The sequence below is a fragment of the Taeniopygia guttata genome, chromosome 12 (genome assembly GCF_048771995.1).
Source record: "Taeniopygia guttata chromosome 12, bTaeGut7.mat, whole genome shotgun sequence".
Lineage (NCBI taxonomy): Eukaryota > Metazoa > Chordata > Aves > Passeriformes > Estrildidae > Taeniopygia > Taeniopygia guttata.
In genome coordinates, this window is record NC_133037.1 from 11,852,776 (window position 1) to 11,872,981 (window position 20,206).

The 20,206-nt window shown below is 44.3% G+C and overlaps 1 protein-coding gene across 7 annotated transcripts in view; it reads right to left on the bottom strand.

The window, feature by feature from the left end:
- Positions 1–20,206, bottom strand: part of FLNB (filamin B) — a 71,354-nt gene that overhangs the window by 12,236 nt on the left and 38,912 nt on the right. For 3 of the 7 annotated variants that reach the window (XM_072934643.1, XM_072934644.1, XM_072934648.1), the window contains 22 exons: positions 19,849–19,972; positions 19,441–19,601; positions 18,796–18,886; positions 18,416–18,585; positions 16,260–16,377; positions 15,296–15,558; positions 14,091–14,688; positions 13,696–13,869; positions 13,160–13,322; positions 12,610–12,770; positions 11,785–11,952; positions 11,118–11,207; positions 10,193–10,316; positions 9,787–9,943; positions 8,481–8,670; positions 6,430–6,677; positions 4,626–4,700; positions 3,817–3,919; positions 2,778–2,918; positions 1,126–1,254; positions 471–644; positions 159–317 (listed from right to left, as the gene is read on the bottom strand). In XM_072934643.1, coding sequence (XP_072790744.1) covers positions 159–317; positions 471–644; positions 1,126–1,254; positions 2,778–2,918; positions 3,817–3,919; positions 4,626–4,700; positions 6,430–6,677; positions 8,481–8,670; positions 9,787–9,943; positions 10,193–10,316; positions 11,118–11,207; positions 11,785–11,952; positions 12,610–12,770; positions 13,160–13,322; positions 13,696–13,869; positions 14,091–14,688; positions 15,296–15,558; positions 16,260–16,377; positions 18,416–18,585; positions 18,796–18,886; positions 19,441–19,601; positions 19,849–19,972 — 3,781 coding nt within the window. The remainder of the gene's footprint in view (positions 1–158; positions 318–470; positions 645–1,125; positions 1,255–2,777; positions 2,919–3,816; positions 3,920–4,625; positions 4,701–6,429; positions 6,678–8,480; positions 8,671–9,786; positions 9,944–10,192; positions 10,317–11,117; positions 11,208–11,784; positions 11,953–12,609; positions 12,771–13,159; positions 13,323–13,695; positions 13,870–14,090; positions 14,689–15,295; positions 15,559–16,259; positions 16,378–18,415; positions 18,586–18,795; positions 18,887–19,440; positions 19,602–19,848; positions 19,973–20,206) is intronic. The other 4 variants (XM_072934649.1, XM_072934646.1, XM_072934645.1 and 1 more) reach the window with 3 other exon arrangements.

Sequence of the window (20,206 nt, forward strand, 5' to 3'; positions counted from 1 at the left end):
GCCACTCTTCATACTTTTCTGTCTTTGGACAACTATAGCAAACAATATCAACTACTTGGTTTGACAACACTCTTCTGGGAAGGAGCACAGAAGTCAGTGATTTTACAAAGCAAAGCAAACTGGAGTAAAGACTATCACAGTAATCTCTCAGATCTTACCAATGTGGTTATTAGGCAGCCTCTTCAGAAGACAAGGCTCATCACGACCAGATGGGGCTTTAATGCTGGCTGTTAGGAGACTGAGATCAGTCTCATTGATATCCAACATGAAGTCAGCAGCAGAACCAAGCTTAACCTGAGACCGTCTTCTGTTATCATCTGAATACATAAAGAGAAACAAGTCACAAAACATTACAAGGTTAAGCGCAGAACAAGTCAGAGGACTTGAAATTCCTGCCACAAACCAGGTTTCCCATGCTATCAGAGGTTAATTTTTAATATGAAGTGTTTCCAGAAGTTTAAACTTTATACCTGTGATCTTGGCTGTGAATGGACTGCCCGGAATGTGTTTGTCATTGTATTTTACCAGGATGCTGTAGTTCCCAGGTAGTGTAGGGAGGTACGTGACTGTGCATGTCCCATCTTTGTTATCAATGCAACTGATCTCTGCTTTTGAAGGTCCTTCAATAGCCAAGTCCAGCCCACCTAGGAAAAAAATTAGAGTCGCACTTGTGTAAATCTTTATGAACACCAGGTCCAAAGATCTGGTCCAAAGAGAAATATCTAGTATCTGGTACTGAAAATGGAGTTTAAATGTGTGTTTTCAAAGGATATCAGCAAAACCAGCTCAGACCAACCCACTAAGGCCACAGTTCTGTTCAGTCTTTAGATTTATCAAACAGTGATTCCACACCCAGTCATCATCCCCTAGATTTAAGCTGCTTTCAGTTTATTTTTAATCAAGCGAATAATTTGCACCCAGTACCATAGGGTACATCTACTGCTCTCAGGAAGTTATAATACACCAATTTTTACCGCAAATTACAGCCTGATATTTGCATAGGTCATTTGTGTCACATCACAGAGATTCATAGTTGGACAGATGAATGCAAATCAAAGCCAATGTGCATTACACTACCAAGAAGTGCCTTGTTTAGGGTAGGATGGGTTCAAAGAACTGACTTACCCTCTCCTGCATCTTCTGTGACAATGGTGAAAGTTGCTGGTTTATTAGCAATCCCATAAATGAGGCCAGGCCCATAAGCAGACACACTACCGCTGTTGGGGTAATTGACATAGAACTGCAGAGGGCTCTCTAAAGAGGAAAAAAACCAAAAAGAAGCACTTTTAAGGATGAGCAGTCTGGACTACAAGAACTGATACCCATGTATCATGAGAAGGGCATTCCTGAATGACTTGGTATCTGAAAAACCTTACTGTGACTGTAATGCACTTAAAAACCAAATAAGCCACCATTTCCATCCTCAAAAGACACTTTTCCACAATTTGTGTCACATTCAGTAATGGACGAGTCACTCTAGTTACCAGAGATAAGCTTAAATTGATGTTGTAATGGGTCTTGCTCACTGCAAGTTTATTTTTAGCACATTAAATCAGAACATGACTCAGAAGCAGGCTTTCAGTTCAGGCACTGATTCTGAATTTTGGTAGCCCAGAATTAGGAACTAGCACAGCACATTGTCTGACTCAATGAACCTGAAAGAGCAAATTTGAAGGGTATCCAAAAATGTATTTGCCAGCCTCAGATTAGCTAAGCTGGTGCACAAAACCAAAAAGTACAGCCACTAACAACCAATAATGGTTTCAAAAAAGGCACAGATAGCTCTTCAGTCTAAAGTTAGATTTTGCAGCTGAGAAAGTAAAAAGTTTGATTCATGATAACCTTCAAGAAAGAAACGTTGTGGCACATCATCTTTCTATCCCAGCACAGGGTAATGGTCTTAGTGAACCAATACAGCAGACAGGTCAGCACCTGTGGGGGTGCTGTATCTATGAAGTGCTGAAAAGACTGAAGCAGCACCATGCATCACATCACTGAGCTCCCTACTTCAGCCTAAGTTATCTGTGTTTCCGTAGAAACAGAACCAGCAGTCTCTCTCAGGCAGTGCTGAAGGTATTTTGTCTCATAACTACACATCCCTGTACAGGTCTGCCCCTTTCCACCCAGGCCCCCAGAGCCAGGATGCCTGGAGAACCACAGGGCAGCCACAGCCTCCAGGAGAGGCAGTGCTTCTACTGGGGAGCTGGTGAAACAAGGACAAAAGAGAAATGGAATGAAATGCAGTGGTTTCTGTTTGTTAAGAAGCAGCCAGGAAGAAAGAAAAATTACTGCATAATATGCGTGTGTGTTTTATTTTATTGCAATCAGATGGAAAGAGTAACTATAGTATTTCAACCAATCAGTTCTCCCCACAGTTTTGAGATTTTTTGCCAATGCAGTTTTAAGGATAAACACACACTGTAACCAGTAGTTTTGGTGAGCACCATGGCAGTAAATTTCAACCTGAAAAACTAGTAGTTAGAAAATTGTATATTTCTTCTTCATAATAAAATGCCACAAAAGCTAGTTTCCCCAAAACCAAAATCCATTTTAAGCCTGGCTGGTACTATTAAACCACAATGGAAGCTCATATGTGCTCGCACTTACTCCTTTGCTTTAGTTTTCTCTGCTTACAGAGAAAGGGCCGCTGAATGGTAAAATATCCTGGGCAGATCTTTCCACAGCATGTTTGACTCAGCTACAGACCCTCACCAGGGAGCAGATGCATCAGCAGGACTCTGCACTCAGATTTGCATTGCCTGCTTTGTCAGACTTACCTGGGATGTGATTTCCCATGTATTTTATGTGCATTTCATGGAGCCCAACCTCAGTAGGAGCATATTTCACTGTTACTGTGCCATCTTTATTATCCACGATATCTGGTGTATCCATCTTTCCAGAGGGCATGTGTACTTCACCTACAAAAGGCCACCATGGGAGTTACAGAAGGAGAGGCTGCCTGCTTCCCCTCTCCCACCCACAGAGAATTGTCTAGCCATTTTAAAAAAGCATTTTAAATTGTTAAATGCCTTACCCACAGGCACAAATAGGAGACTAATGGGAACACTAACCAGACATGTTTTCTGCTTAAGCTACATGAATACAAGGCAGTGGTAGACATCTGGCAAACAGTCCTGTGACCTTACAAACTCTACAGGCAGGGCTGTTTGCTGCAGTCACAGAGCTTTTCACAGCAAGCTGCATAAAAAGTGCTGATCTACCTCGTAGCAAGATGCTCCCTCTTCTGTTGCACTTTTGAAAAGGAAAGCTTTCCTGTTCCTCAAGCTGGGACAGGCCAGCTTGAAGGGTTGGGATTGCTGAGCTAAAGGGCAGAGGGCACACAGGCCTTGTGTACAGGAGCTTAGTGCAACCAGGGTGCCACTGGAGCGATGCTCTCAGCTGCCAGACCTGTAGAAGAGGGGTCACCTGCTTTGGAGAAGGTATGTGTAACAGGAAAGCAGAATTAACTGCCTTATAGCATCTGCAGAAAATAAATAATGAAGCTTGTCAAGGATGCATGTAGCTGCTCCAGAAGGGAAAAAGCATCAATAGACCCTAAAGTTCAGTAGGCTCACAACCTAGCACTGAAGGCCACAGCAACACACCAAGAATCCCCTCACTTAACTCAAACCATTGAAGGGGTATATCCTATTCATCCTCAGCGGGTGCCACTCAATGTGAAATTAAACAGCTATATTGCTGGCAGGATACAAACCTCCCACACACACTGTGGTCTAGACCACCCAGTCTGTTAGCTGCAAATGGATAAACACACTAACAAAAAGCATAAATCTCCCCGAGAGGCACTCCAGGTACCTGTTATTTCTCCTTTCCTTACAGCAAATGGGATAACCATATCAAAGGGCCTGAACCCCATGCCGTTCATGTCTCCAACAGGGACATAAGCTTCTTCTGTAACCTAAAGCAAGCAAAAAGATGTGTCACTTCAAAAGTGCTGGTAGAGCCAAATGAGCACTGAGCAACTCCACTGCAAGCACAAGCAGAAGAGAGTGTGCGGTGATTATTGCAGCCAGCCAAGGACTGGGCTCCACCAGAGCAGTGTCCGGCCAAGCTCTCCTTTACAACACCACACCGCAGAGCAGAGCAAATCAAACACGGCGTGGATGGAAGACATGCTGGAAAAAAGTAAGAGATAAAAATGGAACACAAAGGGATGGAAGACAATGTAGTGCACACAAGACCCAAAGTGGCTCCATCTGAAAGAATTTAGTTGCTTAAGGCCTGGAAGAGAAAGTGATTTTTAAATGGGGCAGAATGATTGCAACACAAAATGGACAAAAGAAACAAGTTTCACAATGCGAATCTGAACTCAAGACACTGTGATTTTACTGGGAAAACAAAGCAGTGCACTCAGGGTGCTTTTGCCAACAGCAGACATTTCAGAAGTGGAAGCTGTGGGTGCAGTGATCCTCTTCATGTTTACATGAGTTTATTTGGAGACTCCCTTCAAGCAGCAAAGAAAAAACAAGGTCTGGATCCCAAGAACAATTGATGAAACAGAAAGAATGAACACAATGATCAGAGAGATCAAGCAGTCCCAAGAAGCAGGCTGTCATCTGAAATGGAACACAGATGGGGAGCTGAAAAATGTAAAAATTGTGTACCCAAGGGCGGAATCCGGGCGGGGAAGCGCCCACTGGCTCCTGCGACTGTGCGGCAACGTCATCTGCATCTACAGCCTGGGCAGGGGTAGAGGCAGGTTAGTTGTTATTACATGTTATTCTGGCATGGAGGCATTCCCACCTTCCACAGTTCAGAACACACTGCTCCTTCCAGTTCAACACCTTCCCTCCCACTGTGTAGCCCTCCCAGTCCTCTTGCCATAGCAAAGACCCAGATCCAGTCAGGGAAGCAGGGAAACTGCCCTTATCTGTAGGCACTGGAGGAAGCCACCAGTGGCACAACAAAGGCACAAAGCCAGTATGTGCCACTGTTGCATGCTGTGCCTGAACACTGGTGGAATTGAATATCAGAGTTGCTTTCTTACGGGACTGATGCAGTGCAGGAAGGGAAAGGTTTAAACCTAAGATGAGAGTCCCTGAGTGCTGTGCAGCACGACACGCTGGGAGGCAGGGTAGATGGATGCCGTGGGAAGGCTGCTCTGGTTCGTGCACTTGGGTGAATGACCCAGCCCACGTCCAGCCATAACAGCAAAGCCTTTCTTCTGATTCACAGCTGGGACTGCATCGTCAAGGCACCAAATGTATTTTCCCCTGGCACAGCCACTCTTCTCACCAGGTGTGTCAGGAGCATGACTTGCAAATTCCCGTCTCTCCCATTAAGCCAACACAAGTGCTGGGACTGACACCCACGCAGGCGGCTCCCCCAGGCTCAGCCATCCCAGCCCCTCCTGCCCATTTACACTGCTGCAAACCACCCTAATGAAATAACCCACCGGAAACTTCTGCATGGATGGACTCTACGAAAAAAAACAATGCAAAATAGAAGTGCTGCTGTTTCAGTGTTCTCTGCCCCCAGCTGAGACACCCAAGTCAAACACAATGTATCAGTCAGCTAGGAAGTGGGAATTTTGGCTGGCCAGGATTGGGCTCCCTGACCTCAGGAGGCATTTCCTGTGGTGAACCTTGAGCAGTGACCAAGGGAGTCGTTTCTCTCAAGGAAATCTTCAGACACCCATAGCAATCTGCCAGGATGACAGGCAGGAAGAGCCAGAGTTGCTGACCCCAGGGACTCGCCTGTGAGCTCCAGCAGGACTCAGTACAAATACAGTCCTGTGATTTCAGGGACCAAGATGCACCAGAGGCTGCTTGGGCTGAGATTACAAGACTGAAAATTGTTTTCCAATGCAGACAGATGTTCTTCACAAGAAGGGCTTCTGTGAGCCCTGAGAGGCACCTACTTTGCTTCTCAGGGGACTGGGGTATTGTTTGCTAAATGTGGAGTACTGCACATAGAAAGGAAGATAATTAGAAGAAGGGGGAATTTGGCTATAACAGTTTAACTAGCACTTAAAAATAATTTTTAAATGTGAGCTAACAGTCTGCTTCCCTGGGATCTGTCAGCAGACCATTCCTTATTTTGGGATCAATTTAAAAATTGAGAGATAGAGAAGGCAGAACACTGTATCTGACAATGACCAACAAAATTAGTTGTAGAAGCTGATTACCACCACCCTTACGTCATTTAGAAAAAGAACTACATGGCCAGGAAATGAAAACCAAATTTCTTCAGAAAAGCCAAGTCTTCATCCTCTGATGGTTTCTATCCCACTTCACTTAACTGTATTGCCTGCTCAAAATAAGCTCTGCAAGGAACAAGGATTCATTAGCTCCTGCTAGTCTAATAAATATCTGAACAAACATTTACACACAGAGTTAACCTATTGCTAAATAAAACATGGCAGCAGGGATTTGAGTGGGAGGTACTTCTGGAGCAGAACTGGCTTACCATGACAGTGAAAGGACTGTTGGGAATGTCCACCCCACCAAAGCGGACATAAATCACATAGGTTCCTGGTTTGGCAGCAGTGTAGAAGATATCGTAAGTCCCATCCTCATTTTCAACAACATCTGCTTCAGCTTCTGTCCCATCTGGCGTGAGGACGGTACACGTCACTTTTCCCTTCCCTGCTGATTTGGCGTCTACCACAAAACCAACCTCCTCACCAGTCTTCACAGTGGGTGCAATTCCAGGACCTACAAGGCAATTTTAATTACAAAAAGCGTTCATAAGACATTTTTCCCAGGCAGATCGCCTGTGAAGTGCCTGGGGAGTATGGCACCAAGACACTGGTCCCAGGAAACCACAGATGTGGTTTTGGGAGCAGATGTACAACAAGGGACATTTGTAAAACTGGTCAGCACAGTGGTATGCTAGAGCTGGCTACCAGTTCTCCTTCTCCTCTGCAATCAGAGAGGCTGGATGGGAACAGAGAAGAAAAAAGCTAAGTTTGAAGAAAGCAATGCCTTAACCCATACTCTTATCATCCTACTCCTTTATGCAGAGCCAAAGGCACTTTCTTCTGCCAGCAAACTCGGCTGCACTGCTTTAATATAAACCTCCTTGTGTAAGCAGCTATAAAAGGGCACAGTAGCAGCTATGGCCACATTTTCTCCACCATTATCCACATATGACTTTCCACTGTTCTGCCACACATCCCAAAAAAAGAACATCATGCAACAATGCCAAAATTGTAGCAATCAGATCTAGCTTGAAGAACACTGTGTTTAAATGAGAACTATTATGTCTTATTTGCAGTAGTACATATTGAATACTACTGCTTCTGACCCTCATTTGTTACCAGGTAAATGGCTCATTTTGAACTGGCAACGAACCTGCTGGTTTAATACATTGGCAGTATTCCAGCACTTACTCCTACGGTGATTGTATTTCAGCTTTACAGCACTGAATCAGAAGCACTTCTTGGAAATGGGAAATTTTAGCTGGCATCTGGCAGTAATCTCCACCTCAGTTACCTTCAATAGTTCATGACTTGAGTTATTTTGAAGAGTATCAGATTTACCCATTAAGGGATCTTTTAAACAAATTTTGAGGCAAAGAGGGTATCTCTTTTTTCTTCCATTGTGTCAGGAATGTATTTCTGTTTAAAACAACTTGATAGCAGCTAGCTCATGGACAGGCTTCAGGTGCACTCTAACTGCACAATGCCCAGCTCCAGCACAATGCCCACACACTCTCACAGGTCAACAACAACAGATTAGGTTTCCCTGTTCAATTTGGCCTTGCCTAGTTTATTTCTTTATTCTCTAATCAAGGGACTTAATGTTCAGTGGTATTGTTGTAACTAGTTCCTGTCACTTCTGCTCCCTGCCCACAGCCTCCTGGGAGGTGGGAGCACGACACCATGACCAGTCCAAAGCCACCTATCCTTAAAACCTGTGTGCTCCTACAGCAAAAAATCTGGAGTCCCCTACACCAAGGCAATGATTTTTTAAGTCACAGTAATTATCTTATCTTTAGGTTCTCTCCTTCTCAAAATCCTGGTCAGACCCAGGCCAATCTGGACCAGACAGAAAAGCAGCAGAAAACTCCATTAATAACACCTAGCCTGAATAGGCTTTGCAGATGACCAGCTATTTACATCCTGAGAATTAATTCTGTTGTAGCTTGCAATGAAAAACTTCTTGGAATGCTCACTGTGCAAGGAACATGATGCAGTGGACACACACATATGTGCTATTTTTAAATCAACCTTACTGAAGTTCTCAGCTAGATTTAATGATGCCAAAATAAGCATCAGACGGTTGCATCTGGCTGTTTATAACATCCCAGGCAGTCTGACAGATTTTGCAAGAGATCCCTTCTCACCCACAGGCAGGACACTTCTTTATCTTTAGGAACACTCCTTCTGTAAAAGCAGCCAGACTACACAAGTCTCCAAGCATGTCTTCTACACCCATCACATCTACTGTACCATGCTCAGAAGGCAGCTTTACACCTAGAACAAACAACAGCAAAGAGAGGAGTCGAACACTCACCTGTGGCCAAACACTTGCTGGCATCCCCAGCTGGAGATGCCCGGATCCTATAGGGGGAGGCCGGGATGTCATCTCCACCATACTTAACGCCAATCGTATAGCGGCCAGTTTTGTCAGGGACGTAGGTGACTGTGTAAGTGCCATCCTTGTTGTCATGAATGTCCACTCTCTTGGGTTTGCCCTCTTGGTCCTGAGGAATGAAAACCACAAGATTTAAGCACTATGAAGGTTTTGAATTTCCTTAGCTGGACATCAAATCTGTTCACAACCACACTTAGGTGGTCTCAAACAGATACAGAACTGCAGCTTTTTGGAGTTTAAAGATATTTTGCTCGAAGACTTTCTAACAAAAACAGAGTATTAGGAGCAGAAAGATATCAGACCACTATAAAATAATCACTACTATCATTAACTAATCTTTGGTTGATATGAGAATGTTTGTAAGATCAGCACGAAAGAGCTTACTTCTTTCAGGAAGGCTTGTGAAACATTTGATGTTCAACAGCTCAGAATAAGAAGCAAACAAATGCTGCCAGAAGGATCACCTAATGCACTTATACCATACAGGACTTATGGAACCTGATCTTCAAAGCCCCAGCCAGGCTGGGAGCCCTGATAAGCATTTTGGATCATTTAAGAGCACACTTGCACACCAGAATTAATGGCAACTGCTTTGGTGCACCTGAGCAGGCATTGAGACAGGACAGGAGCAAGAATGCAGAAGGGCAAGTACAACCAGGCGTGCCATGACCTAGGCATGCCAGAGCTCAGCTATGTGCTTTATGATCCACTAACCAGACACCTTTTTGCTGGGGCCACAGAGTCCAGGCACCAGAAACTTCAGAAAGAGTAGTAACAAAGATAAATCAAAACATTCCTGCAGTATCTCCTTAAACAACTTCTGGCAACCTTGAGGGAGACATGTGTGGTAATTTATCATAACATGATGCTCAGAGTGGTCATTATCTCATGACCTTGCTGAACACTGCTAGGATTGTCTCCATTTCAAATGCCAGTATTTTCATAATCTTACAAGAAATTACTTATCTCATTCTGGGCATTTGCAGAGTGTAAGGTTAGGCAAGAGCCAAACAAAGCACATCTGATGACTTTAAGACAGAAGCTTCACAAAAGCACTCTCAAGTGCAGAGTGCACGACTTTCCTGTACCAGACATTAGTGTCCAGTCAGCAGCCCAGACTCCAGGACATTGGGTATGTTAGAATAAAGCTGTGGACACTTCTGAAAGGAGAGACTTGTGCCTCCTAGAAAACATGTTTCCTGTCCTGCTTGGTTTTGTTACTTACCGTGATCTGTACAGCCAGAAGTCCCTGCCCAGCATCCTTAGCATCCACAGCAAACTCCACAGGCAGGCTGGCTAGAATGCCATAGGAACTGAGCCCTGGACCACTCGCTGTCACTTTACTGGCATCGTACGTAGGAAGCACCTTCACCTTGAAGGGACTTAAGGAGCAATTCATTATTTTCCCTCCTCCCGAGTTAATGGCTGATAGTTGCTGCAGTGCATGCTGTACAGCACTCTTACACTGTCTGCTGCAGGTGCAGTGGGCTCAAAACACCACTGAACCCTGAAGTCATGCAAGGAACTGCACTGGTTAAATAGAAAGGACCACACAGTCCTTAAATGGTGCTGGGAGAACACCACTGGATTGTTAAATTTTTAGTTCTCAAAATTTTCTCTTTTCACCTTACCTTCGAGGAATCTCTTCATCAGCATATTTGACAGTGATCATGTAGGGTCCCTCCTGCATAGGGGTGTACACCACTGTGTGGGTGCCATCTCCATTGTCTACCACATTAACAGGTCCCACAACTCCTAAAAAAGCAACACATTTTTTTCTCAGCTATGCTATTAAAACAGTCATTTGCTGCACAAAGCTACAAGATGGACTGCTCATTTATAACAATTTTTTTTTTTAATGAAAGCAACAGGCATGGATCAATGATCAGTTTCCCTTATTTTATATTCAAAGCCATTGACTTGAGATAGATTTTTTTATCCACTGCTCTCTGGGCTCCCATCTTCTTGCTGTAAACAAAAGCTAGCATGACAGAAAGAGAAAGATGGAGAAAGATCTGTCTTTTGGTACAGTCTAGGTCAAGAGCAATTGCTAAAAGTGCATTAAAGATCTTTCAAGACAGAAAATAAATAATGCCTATAATTGTCTGAACTGTCATTAACAAGATTACTTATTATTACTGAACTGAGCACAGAACTGAGCTCTAAAGCCAGTTGGTATGTAGCATTTACCAGCTGAGTCTTTCACAATCAGGTGTTTAGAAAGGCAGGCTTGCTGCCTAGGCAAGAACACCCCTGCAAGCTGCCAAAGACCTAAGAAAGCAGGATCAATTATTTCAATTTGCATTAAGCTAAATCTACAACAGATTATGTGACATATCAGTTCAGATCAACACACAAAGCAGTCTACAATTACAAGTTGGCTTTAAAACACAGAAAGGATTAGTAGTAAAGCAAGCACAAAAGAAATGTATATAGCTGCCATGCACAGTCTAAAAGCAACACCGTTGGTTCCCACTCCCTCCTGCAGATGATTCTTGCTGTTGCCAACCGGATTTCCAAGAACCAAAACTGCCAGCAGTTAATGAGAGTTCAAACCTGTCTCAGAGTCACCCTTTGGACCACCTTTAAAGAAATCCGAAATTGCTTTCAATGGGGAGCGCCATCCCTGGGAATCCGTCTCATCCACTAGAATTAAAGAAGTGTTACCTGCAGGGCACCTGCACAGCAAGACCTGACACTCCAGTGGGGGGGCAGCCCTCACCTCCCAGCAAGATGAGACTTGCAGCCAGCAGGTGCTCACTGACAAGATACTGTGCCACTGAGACACAGTAGGTTAATGCAAACACCATTAATGCTATCACTTGAAGGGCCTTGCTGTTCTCTGGGGACCACTGAGCAATTTCACCATGATTCAGAGACTCCTGCAACCCACTGCCTCAGGTTTCCCAAGTCACTGTTCACATGTTAGATTATGGATTTACTTTTTGATCTCTAAAACTTAACACACAATCGTTCACCAGTGGTGGTTACTCCCATCACTTCACCCAGCCCTGAAGATTAGGCTAAGGCCATCAAAGACACTGTCCAAAGCAGCACTACCTAGGACACAGCTCTCCTGTCACAGCATGACATGGGTCAGCTGCCAAGGGACACACGACAGATGAACAGGAGCAGAGGGAAATGCTCATTCAAGTGACATCGCCACCTTTGCAAGCTGGGCCAGGACCATGTTACCTGCCCAATGGAACACTTCGGTTCTTACCTCTGGGTCCTGTCACCACCACTTCAAGAGGTGCTATTCCTGCTTTGCTGGTGTCCACAGTGAAGGACTGGGGGATTTTGGCTCGAACAGCTGTACCCAGACCTGGTCCTGCTATCTTCACCTTGCTGGGATCCACAACATCCTTCACAGGAACCTTGAAAGGACTGCCTGGAAGTTGACATGGTAAGTGTTAAACACCACAAGGTTAACAGTTACAGAGAACAAAAGGTCTTTTTTCTCTACCTTTCCTTAGGCTTTTTTATTACTATCCCTCTGCTGCAGGCAGGAATTACAACCCCCACAGCCTCCACACTATCCCTCTGCAAAACCCAAAAGTGTAATGATGGTGCTTCTACAGTTTCACAGAATTGGTGTCAACCATCTGTGACCTATCTACTTCTCACACCTCAGGAAAAAAACCAAACATGAAAGAAACCAGAAGTGCAAATGAAGCATCATGGAGGCAATACATTTCCTTGTATCTTACTGTGTTCATATGTCAACAGAGAATGGGAACAGGAAACATCCCCTCCTACTGCAGAACAGGATCTTTAATACATCCACATACCAAAGGGCTATTTTCATGACCTAACACACCACTTGTACATAATACGAGGTATCTGTCATGGGTTAGTGTCCCTTTTCCCATTCCACTCATCTGTACCCATCTGAGCAAATACCACTGCATTTTCTGCCTGAATTCTGAGGAAAAGCAAAAATCACATCAAAATCCCGCAGCACAAGGGAGATGCAGCCAACTGAGTACTCTGAGTCCATAGTTTGACTTCATCCCTCTTCTGAAAGCCACTGAGCAAGAGCTCTTACCAGGAATATGCTCTCCCCCATACGTGATGTTAACATCGTAATCTCCTGGAACATAAGGAATATACTCGGCACTGCAGCTCCCATCCTTGTTATCTTTACAGCTAATTTTAGATTCTGAAGGTCCTTCAACAGTTATTCCAAGGCCACCAATTCCTGCTCCTCTGCAAGATAGAAACACACATTGTTAGAATCACCTGCTTCTAAAGCAGTTTTGTAGCCTTCACATGCTCTGGCTGCATTTTCATCCTTTTTGGAAATGTGGTATCCTGACTTCCAAATGTTCAGCCTTCAGCATGCGCTGCCATGCAAAGCTGTGTCAGCATTGCCTCACTCAAATTTTCCTAGAATTCTCTTCTCAGTAACTATCAATCCCTAATGTCAAATGTTTGCAGAGCAGAATGGATGATGAGGTAGCACACACAGTCATCAGGTGGACACAGCTTGGCCTTTTTATAAATATTTGTATTGAGTTTAGCATCCTGCATTGCACACACCACTACGCTCCTCCCCTTCCTCAGATGTTCCTTCAAGATCAAACAGGCCCCATCACCTGGTGACAACTGAAAAGGCATTGGGCTGATTTGTGAAAGCTTCTGTAAGTCCAGGTCCTTGTGCCTTCACACGCGATGGGTGGCAGCCCTCTGCAACATTCACTCTGAAGGGACTGTTTGGCACAGGCACGCCGTCGTATGTCACGCTGACTGAGTGCGGACCTGTTAAAAAGAGGCAAACATCTCCTGAATTCCTTAAAAATGCTCATGTCTTAACATAAATCTACAAGATGCTACAGACTTAAATGTCGGTAGATGGATAAGTTTCCTCTTGCATTTCACACGACTTCAGTGTTTTGTAACTGAGATTCCATCTACAAACTGTTCTTCTAAAGGCAAGTTACCAAAAAAGCCAGCTCTTCAAATTAAAATAGAACTACTTCCTGCAGAATTAGCTCCTCTACTGGCAGACCTCTTGCAAAGACGCCAACAAGTTACTGGCAGACCTCAGGGGTTTGCCAAATGAAAGTGGCAGAAGAGCTGCTTGCTCTTGGTTTTCCCCTTTCAAGTAAAAGAAAACAAGCCCCGAGGTTACCCTTTTCAAATGGCGTGTACTCCACTGAATATGTTCCATCCGCGTTGTCTTGGATGAGACAGTCTGTGGGGGAGCCAGATGGGCTCGTGATCTGTGTCCTGATGTGGTCACCACCAGCCTTTGTTAGAGGTCGAGCATCCACAGTGAACTCAGTTGTAGCTTCTCGGAAGACATCTACAGGAAATGTTCTGAAGAGTCACTTCAAGAAGTGCAATGTATTCCAACAACAAAACATTTGGTGAAGCATTATGATAAACAGCTTGTTTGGGAACATGAGACTCCTGTCTGCCCAAGGATCACCATGGAAACACGCACAGCTTTTACAACTTTCAATCCTCAGAATACACGGAAAGGACTGCAAGCTCTACAAATTCAGTAACAATAGTGAGTCTCACCTTTTCCTTCGACTCCTGGCCCAAACACTTTAACTCTGCTTGTGTCCACAGCTGGCTCCACTTTGACCCGGGCTGGGAATTTAGGCACTTGCTCTCCTCCATATCTCATCTTGATTGTGTACATGCCAGCTGAGAGTGGAACGTAGGTAACAACATAGGTCCCATCTTTGTTATCATCGATCTGGACCTCAGCTTTGGAACCAGTATCTGACACCATGTCCACCCGCAGGTCCCCAGGACCTGCTTCCGTGCAGTCGACATTCAGCAGCCCTGCCTCGCCTACTTTACCACGCTCCAGACCTGGGCCTGTGGCAATGACTTTAGACACATCAAATGGCATTTCTATATCTGCCTTAAAGGGCGAACCAGGAATGTGAACTTCTTCAAAGAGGATGTTTACAAAATACTCTCCAGGCTTCGTAGGTAGGTAGGAGACAGAGCAGGTTCCATCGCCGTTGTCCGAACATTCAATTTTAGCTTCGCACGGGCCTTCCACTGTCAAACCCAAACCTCCAGTTCCTGCCCCTTTGGTATCTATTGTAAACTGGGCTGGTTTTCCAACAAGACCCCCTCGAAGACCTGGACCATGAGCTTTTACCTAAAAGAGAATATGCAGTTGAACTAAATAACCTTTTCCATGTTATTGCCAGAAGACTTCCTAGTTACACTTGCTTGTATGTGGGACTTGATTAACAGGCTCTTAAAAATACACAAAAGGCACTGTCTCCTTTGCCACTCAGCCAATTTTTACTGTAAAGCTGGTACTTCTCCTCTAAAGAGGTTTCTAGGCAAGGATATTTATAATCTCAACACAGCTGTTTCTATACATCCATGGGAAATAAAAGGTGGAAATGTTAAAATATTTGATGGTTGTACACATGTTTTTCTTGAAATATACTTCTTTAGAAAAACAGCATCAATACATCAGAGATGCTTATCAGAGAGACTTCTATTAAATTAGGAGCAATACTTAAATTTTCCACACTAAACAGGATATTTGCCATATTTCTGATTTTTTTTTCAAATACGGTGTTACAGGAATCAATTCTACAAGTCACGGAGGCTGCAAAAGGAATCACTGAGCACTCTTGAGTAGGGATGTTCCTGGGGATGTTTTGGCCAAGGCCAAGCCAAGTCTCATGCAGTAGCCCACAATTCAGGTTTCAGGTATCAGTTGCTGTGACACCCCTATACTGTTCACTTACCTTGGAAGGGTCTGGAGGTAGTGTGGCCTCCACAGTGTAGGGGCTCCCTGGGATTGGGTTGCCATCATAACTCACATCCACCACATACAGTCCTTCTTCCCGTGGGATATATTTTGCAGTGCTGCACTCCTTACCCAGAACTGGTTCCACCAGACATGGCACAGCTTTTCTCATAGGACTGGAAATATTAACCTCCAGTTTACCTTGCCCACCAGCTCCTTTGGTATCAATTACAAATTCCTGATCCTTCCCTACTTCCACTCCTGAAAAAGACAAAACCCGTATTACATTACATTACTTAACATCAGACAGCAGACCAAAGAATCTCCCATGCACATATCACTGAGGGAGCAGGCACTGGCAGAGCCCTACCCAGTCTGCATTCCTCTGCAGGCAAAAAACCCTCCCAAGCCAAACAACAAAAAACCCCAACCTAAACCAAATGCTTTGGTTAATCACATTACAAAGCTACAGGGGAAAACAATCCTGTGAGGTGTGGTCTGATAGTATCAGAGGCTCATTTCAGGAAAGCAACAATATTTCACAGCCTTAAGTTCTCCCACTTTTGGAAAACAAAAAGACTATATGAATGACACTGTGCATTTTAAGAGTTTGATACATTTGAACAGCCATCTAGCCCTCAGGGAAACAGATTTCATCAGTGAGTTTCCAGCCCGGTAAAGCATCCAGCTCTATTCACCACAAACGACCAAACTCCAAACACTTTTTCTCCACATTACTATGTAACCTTAGCAAAAAGAAAAAGAAATCTAAACTGAAATAAGGCCTTCAAGAGGACCACCTAAATAAGTGTGGTCAAGTTATAAAGTTGGAGCTGGTTGTTTCCCCAGCTATAGCAAGTTAAAAAGGAGATTGTTTTGCCTGCTTCTGTTCCAGCAGGACATGCTGGCTATCACCCAGACTCCAGAGACCCTTCAGAGGCTTCCAACCCACAGCTACTTACTGTTTTCGAGTCCATTGACTATAACTTTGCTTAGGTCTAGAGGAGCAGCAACGCCCACTGTGAAAGGGCTTTTAGGGATAGGATCACCGCCATAAGTTACCAAAACCTTCATTGGACCCTAGTTGGAGAAGTTACATGTTAGCTCAGTTGCTCACTTCACACAGACACACCAACACCCCAGCAGTACATAACCACATCAACTAATCTATTTTATCTGGCCACAGCCAAACCAACTGGCTTATGGGCACTAAAGCTCACACCAGTGCAGCCCTTCAAAGTACTACATGGTTTTTATTTAATACAGGAAGAGCAAAAAAGACAGTTGTTTCCAACACTTAATTAGACTATATTCAAGCTGCCTGGCAAAGACTTCAGCTCAGGCTGGCTCCCACCCCCTGGTGCTCAGACCCGACAGCTGAATGAATGTCCCATTGCTCCAGACCAGGTATCCCCTTCCACCACATGGAGAGGCCAAAGCTAAGACTGCAAAGAGGCCATATTATTACAGCATCTGAAATACCAGGGGTTTAAGCTCTACAAGTCAGAAAGATTAATGCTCTTGTGTATTTTGGCTGGAATACTGCACAGCCACGGCAAGCTCCAGCCCATGATGTGTATCCCTTTTATTCTCTCCTACCGCAGTCCATATTTTAGCTATATCCACTGTTTGCTTAGTTTTCACTCTTGGCCAGTTCTGCTCCCAAGTGAAATAATCATGGATGTTTCATGCAAGCTAGTGAATAGCTTCCATGATTATTTTTGGTTGTTTTTAGAAAACACACACACGGGTAGCTGTAGCAACACCACGAGATAGATAAGACCAAATAAACAGCATTAAACCAAGGCTGCTCCACAACTGACGCTGCCCCTCAGGAATTTAACTACCTACTCCAACCTTCCCCTCCTCTGAGGAGTCACAGTCTCATTCATAAGCTACTGCTTAGGAACCTGAGAAGGACAGGGTCCAGGAAAGATCTATATGCTCACAGCATGGAGGGACAACAAGGCTACTCTAATTACTGGCCAGTCTATTTTCATCTCGTAACCACTGCTCTCCTGCCACTGCTATCCACAAGCATCTCCTGTAAGCCCACAGTGCTTCCATGATCCATGATACTTCTCCAGATGGAAGAGCCAAGTGGAAAACCTGGTTTGGGCATCCTCGTTTGTTTCACCAGGAATTTTCAAGTGAAGCACAGAAATCTGGTACTGCTCATGAATGCATGGAGTACAGAGGAGTGCTCCCTTCTGCATACCAAGCCTGACTAAACAAGCCAAAGCCTCTCCAAACAGGCACACCAGCCACATCCTGAGATCACGCAACTGCTTTATCGAAAAACAAACGCTAGCTCTACGGTGCTTCCAAGAATTCTGAACCAGCATTATCAGTTAAATAATACTGCAGTCTTCCTTATCAGTTCACTTTTACATAGCTCCACTCAAGGAAGCTGGGGCAGATGACCGAGTAGTACATTTGGCTGTTCAGGAGAACAAGAGTAGCAAAATACTTTCATCTCAGCACCAGAGCACCTACATCCTCAGAAATACAAGATTTGTGCATTCTGGTGTTTATTGGCCCTTTACAAACATACAAGTACAGTGTAAGGAAAAATATTTCTAGTTATTAGGAGCTTCCACTTTCAGCTTTTTTATGGTGTTGCTACAAAGGCACCAACTTCATCACTTGCCTACTGGAAACTAGTGCACCATCATCCAAACTCTTCTTTTTTTCCCTGCTCTGGTTTGCACTCCAGCTCCTTTGACAGCAGCAGCCTGCTGACAGGCAGCACACCACAACCTCAGCTCTGCAGGGCTGCAGCAGCTGGGGCAGCAGTCAGCTCCATTGTGGAGTCTGGGAAGGTTTGCCATCTTTATTCTTCAACTGATAAGGTATGGAATGTGATGTGAGCTGTATGCTACTGTGTCAGTATCTCTCCTTGCCACACAAAAGAAAACAGTGGTTAGCTATCAATAAACTACACCAGAAAAACTGCATTACTGCTTTCCAACTCCCACTGTTCTGCAGGCATTAGGGATCCTGGGGAACAAGATACCCTGGCAGGTTTTTTCTGCTTTTTCCTCTGTGCACAGGTAGTAGGAAGGGAGGGAGCAACACAAATTGTTCACTCTTGTACCACTACAGGAGTCAGACCTACCTGCTGTATGGGCGTGTACCTAATAGTGTGGGAATAGTCATAGTTGTCAATGATATCCAGATCCATCACTGCCTCTCCTGGCACTGAGCTGCTGAACTGCACATCCAGTGGAGCTTTTCCAGCCCCCTTGGTGAACACAGTGAAGTGTGTTGGTTTGCCATTTTCCACACCTAAAGAAAAATGTTAATTCTAATTTACACACAGCGAAACTCTCAAGAAGCATTTAATACCAATAAAGCCCAGCCAAGCAAAATACCAAGGGAAAGGCATTGTTTGCAACTGCCTGACACTCCACCCTGCTGCTGCATCCAGGCTGTGACCATTCTGCTACAGCTCCTCATGATCCAGTATTGGTCACACTACATGAACCCAGCTCTCACCAGTTTTGTTCAGCCCAGGTCCTTCAGCTTTCACTTTGCTGGCATCGTGTGAGGGGTCCACCTTAACTCTGAATGGGCTGGCAGGAATTTCCTGCAACAGAAACACCAAAAATAACCAGGTCAATCTACACCAGCCAAAATTAAACAGATAATAGTTTTAAGATAATTCTGCTCTAATTCCAGCATCTTGAGTAAAATTTCACCTCACTTAAAATTGCCTTACTGATTTTAGTGTAATTCAAAATATAGGGCAAAGTTGGCAGCTGGAAGTTTGTCTCTCTCTGTTTTTTATTTTTAAGGAAAACTTTTTTCCCCTATTTTTCTTGAAAAGTCACTTAGGTATTTTACCTATAGAAGGCAGCCTTGCCCCATGCCACCACCATGGAGACCACATCCATTATGCCAGTCCAACACATTACACAAACTTCAGTGTCCCCAACCAACTCCTTTCACTTGCATACATGCAAGTATTACCAAAGAAGTTTCCATTTTTTACATTGTTATAGGAACAGTGACCAAACCAAGTGCACGTGAGCTGATGTGGAAAGAGCCAGCTGTGAACTGGCTGATGCGTGAATGCGTGGTGATCAAAGAGCAGATAAACATATTCTCAAAACATCAGGCTACAAAAGGAAGATTACAAACCTCTCCTGCAAAAAGCACTTTAATAGTGTAGCGCCCAGCAGCGGGTGGTGAGTACTTCACTGTGAATGTATCATTAGCATTGTGGATGATGTCAAAATCTATGTCCTCTTCCTCACTGCTGACCACACGAGCATCACACTTGATTCCCACACTGACATCACCTAGGAAAAGCAAGTGGAGGTTTTGCTGCTGGACAGCACAGACATTGCCAGCCAAATAGCCAGACCATTCCCATTTCTAGTCGAGTCACCATGTTAACTAATGTAACAGATCAGATCACAACTCACTGCAATGTTCTGCCTCCAAGGTTTTTCCACGGATAAGGAAAACCAGCATGGAACAGTACATTATCCCTTCCTTGCATGACCTGTGATTCTGATACCACAGAACAGCCCAGCCTGCTTTTACCTTCTCCTGCATCTGTGCAGTCCACAGTGAAGTGGGTTGGCTCACTTGCCTTCAGGCCAGTTCTCTCCACGCCAGGTCCAAACACTTTGACTTTCTGAGGATGACTCCCTTGACCTATAAGGACCTACACAAATTTACAGGGGTCAGAATCACACATCTTTGTCACACTTAAGACCACAGCCAAGTCACAGCATTGCTTGGAGAGGAGCTACAGGATAACAGATGCAAATGAATGGCCCCAAATCACCCAAGCTGCAGCTAGGCTGATAGAAGATCACCATGTGAACTTGTAAAAACATAAAGATTCATACAAGTGGATAGATTTTTAAAAAAATTAAGCAGAAGGGCACACCTCCTT